The following is a 2,492-nucleotide window of genomic DNA, read 5'->3' on the forward strand; positions in this document are numbered from 1 at the left end:
CTCCTCCTCCTCCTCCTCCTCCTCTTCCTTCTTCTTCTCCTCCTCTTCCTCCTCCTTCTCCTTCTCTTTCTCCTTCTCCTTCCCCTCCTCCTCTCCCCGTTGCCTCTCCCCCTTCCCTTCTTCCTCTCCCCCCTTTTCCTCCTCTCCCTTCTCCTTTTTTTAAAATATGCTAACCTTAGTTCACAACAGGCCTGGGTGACAAGAGCGTCTGTCAATCCTTAGTCCCCATGTAGCATTTGGATCAGGGTTACCCTTGGCTCCACTTTCTGACAGTGAAAATGGAGTGCAGAGTTTCAGGCCCTTCCCTGATGGCTGCCTGCTTTTGCCTGTTTCTCCACCCAGTACTTTGGCAACCCACGGTCCATCACCTCTCGGTGTGACCTGAAGGCAAACCTCATCCGAAATGGCTGTGAGGGTGAGATTGAGAGTCCAGCCAGCAGCACCCACGTCCTTCGGAACCTACCTCTCAGCAGCAAGGGTTCCAGTGCCACGGGCTCTGATGTCATCCAGATGACGCCGCAGGAGATTGCAGTGAGCCTCCGGCCAGGTGAGTGTCCCTCGGATGGGTTGGGCGCCACAGGCTTAGAAAGGCCCACTGGGTGTGATGCGCTAATGTGGAAAAAGGGTTTGATTGAGCTCCGAGCCTCAAGACGGATGAAAGGCTCAGACCAGGAAGCGGAGGATAAGGTGGCTGGAGGAGAGTCTGCGTGGAGTGGCTTGGCTATAGATTTTTTTATGTACTGTGGTAGAGGCCGTGCTTTCCTGAAGGAGGCATGCCCTGGGGGTCCATTTCTCAACAAATGTAATAAACACACAAACCTCGACTGAAACGATGATTGAAAACCCAGTATCGTACGATATTTATAACATATAATTTCCCATTTAAGCCTTTTAAAAATAGCCATTTTTATTGCTTTTACTAATGTGTGTGTATGTCTAAGTATGTACATGGGAGTGCCTCAGAGGCCAGAGGCATGGGACAGACTTCTCCTGAAGATAGAGTTTCAGATAGAAGTGTGCTGCCTGACATGGTGCGGGGAACGGACTCAGGGCTTTAGTTTCTCTGAACCTTCTCTCCCATTTACACCTTGGTTGTTGTTGTTTTGGTTGTTTCTTTTTGTTTGTTTTGTTTTGTTTTGTTTTTTTGAGGCATGGTCTCAAGTAGACTACAGTAGCCTGTAGTCTACTTTTGTCTTTGTGACTTTGTGACTTTGCCTCTTCTACTGAACACTTGCAAATAGAAGCATTATGATATCTGTCCTTAAAAACACAGCCTTTGCAAGGCTCATTAAAATGGAGCACTGGGCAGAACTTCTCACTTTTCAAGGCTATGTGATATTCCACCGTGTGGAACGTTTTCTGTGCCCATATATTTGTTAGTAGACATTTCATTTTTTTCCCCCACTGTTGTGAGGCATGCTGGTTTTATTTCTGGAAGGATGCTGACAGACTTATTCCCTACTCGGTGCAAGTTCCTTAGATAACACTACTTCTAGGAAAAGCTTTTTTTTTTCCTCCAGCAAAAAGTTTCTGAGAGTGTCTCATGTAGCCAGGGTTTGCCTCAAGCTCGCTTTGTAGATAAGGGTGACCTTGAACTCCCGCTCCTCCGTCCTCCACCTAAGTGCTAGGATTACAGTTGTGTACCCCAACACCTGATTATATTGTGCTCAGGATGCGGCCCTGGGCTTTGTGCCTGTTAGCCAAGACTGTTGCGCCCGTTAGCCATCCACTGCCCAACGTTCATTCTGTCTGTAGAATCTGAGTGTCAAAGAGGCTGTGCTTGTAGCTGACCAGGGAAGTCTGACATTTTGGGTGGGACAGGTGTTTGTAGTAGCAGTGCTTTGGGGCCCTTTCCTGTATACCACTCTCTGCCATACTTGGCTGAAGCTATTACTAGATGGCTATCTAGTGCTCCTGACAGATTGAAGCAGGGGCGGGTAAATGAATTTGATTGGCCTTTCTGAGATGTAGCCCTGGCTTGTCCCTTAGCTGGGAGTCCTGGGCAGGTTATTTAACCCCTCACTCTCAGGATCACAAGGTCTTCCACACCTTCATCCTTGAAGTGGCCAGGGCTTCATACAAGACTGCCGGAACATGTGGGATATATATGCCTTTGAGAGGAGGAGGCAGGTGAATTGAATTCCAGGCTAGCCTGATCAACATACCGAGTTTCAGTGCTGCAAGGGCTATAGTAAGATTCTGGTTTTGTTTTTTTTTTTAAAAAAGAATTGAAGTCATCATTTTAGAGGATAATAGCTGGTGGGCAAAGGAACCTGTGCCCCAGAATGGCATCTGGTGCAACGCAACAGAATGTACACCGTAACCCTTCCTCAAAGCTCACTGTTCTTTTGTTTGTTGTTGTTTTTGTTTTTTGTCTTTGTTTGTTTGGTTGGTTTTGGTTTTTCAAGACAGGGTTTCTCTGTATAGCCCTGGCTGTCCTGGAACTCACTCTGTAGACCAGGCTGGCCTCAAACTCAGAAATCCGCCTGCCT

General features: G+C 47.4%; 1 protein-coding gene across 2 annotated transcripts in view; it reads left to right on the plus strand.

The window, feature by feature from the left end:
• Nucleotides 1-2,492, plus strand: part of Itgb5 (integrin subunit beta 5) — a 118,355-nt gene that overhangs the window by 32,349 nt on the left and 83,514 nt on the right. For both annotated transcript variants that reach the window (XM_021208922.2, XM_021208923.2), the window contains exon 3: nucleotides 343-547. In XM_021208922.2, coding sequence (XP_021064581.1) covers nucleotides 343-547 — 205 coding nt within the window. The remainder of the gene's footprint in view (nucleotides 1-342; nucleotides 548-2,492) is intronic.

Source organism: Mus pahari, chromosome 12 (genome assembly GCF_900095145.1).
Source record: "Mus pahari chromosome 12, PAHARI_EIJ_v1.1, whole genome shotgun sequence".
Lineage (NCBI taxonomy): Eukaryota > Metazoa > Chordata > Mammalia > Rodentia > Muridae > Mus > Mus pahari.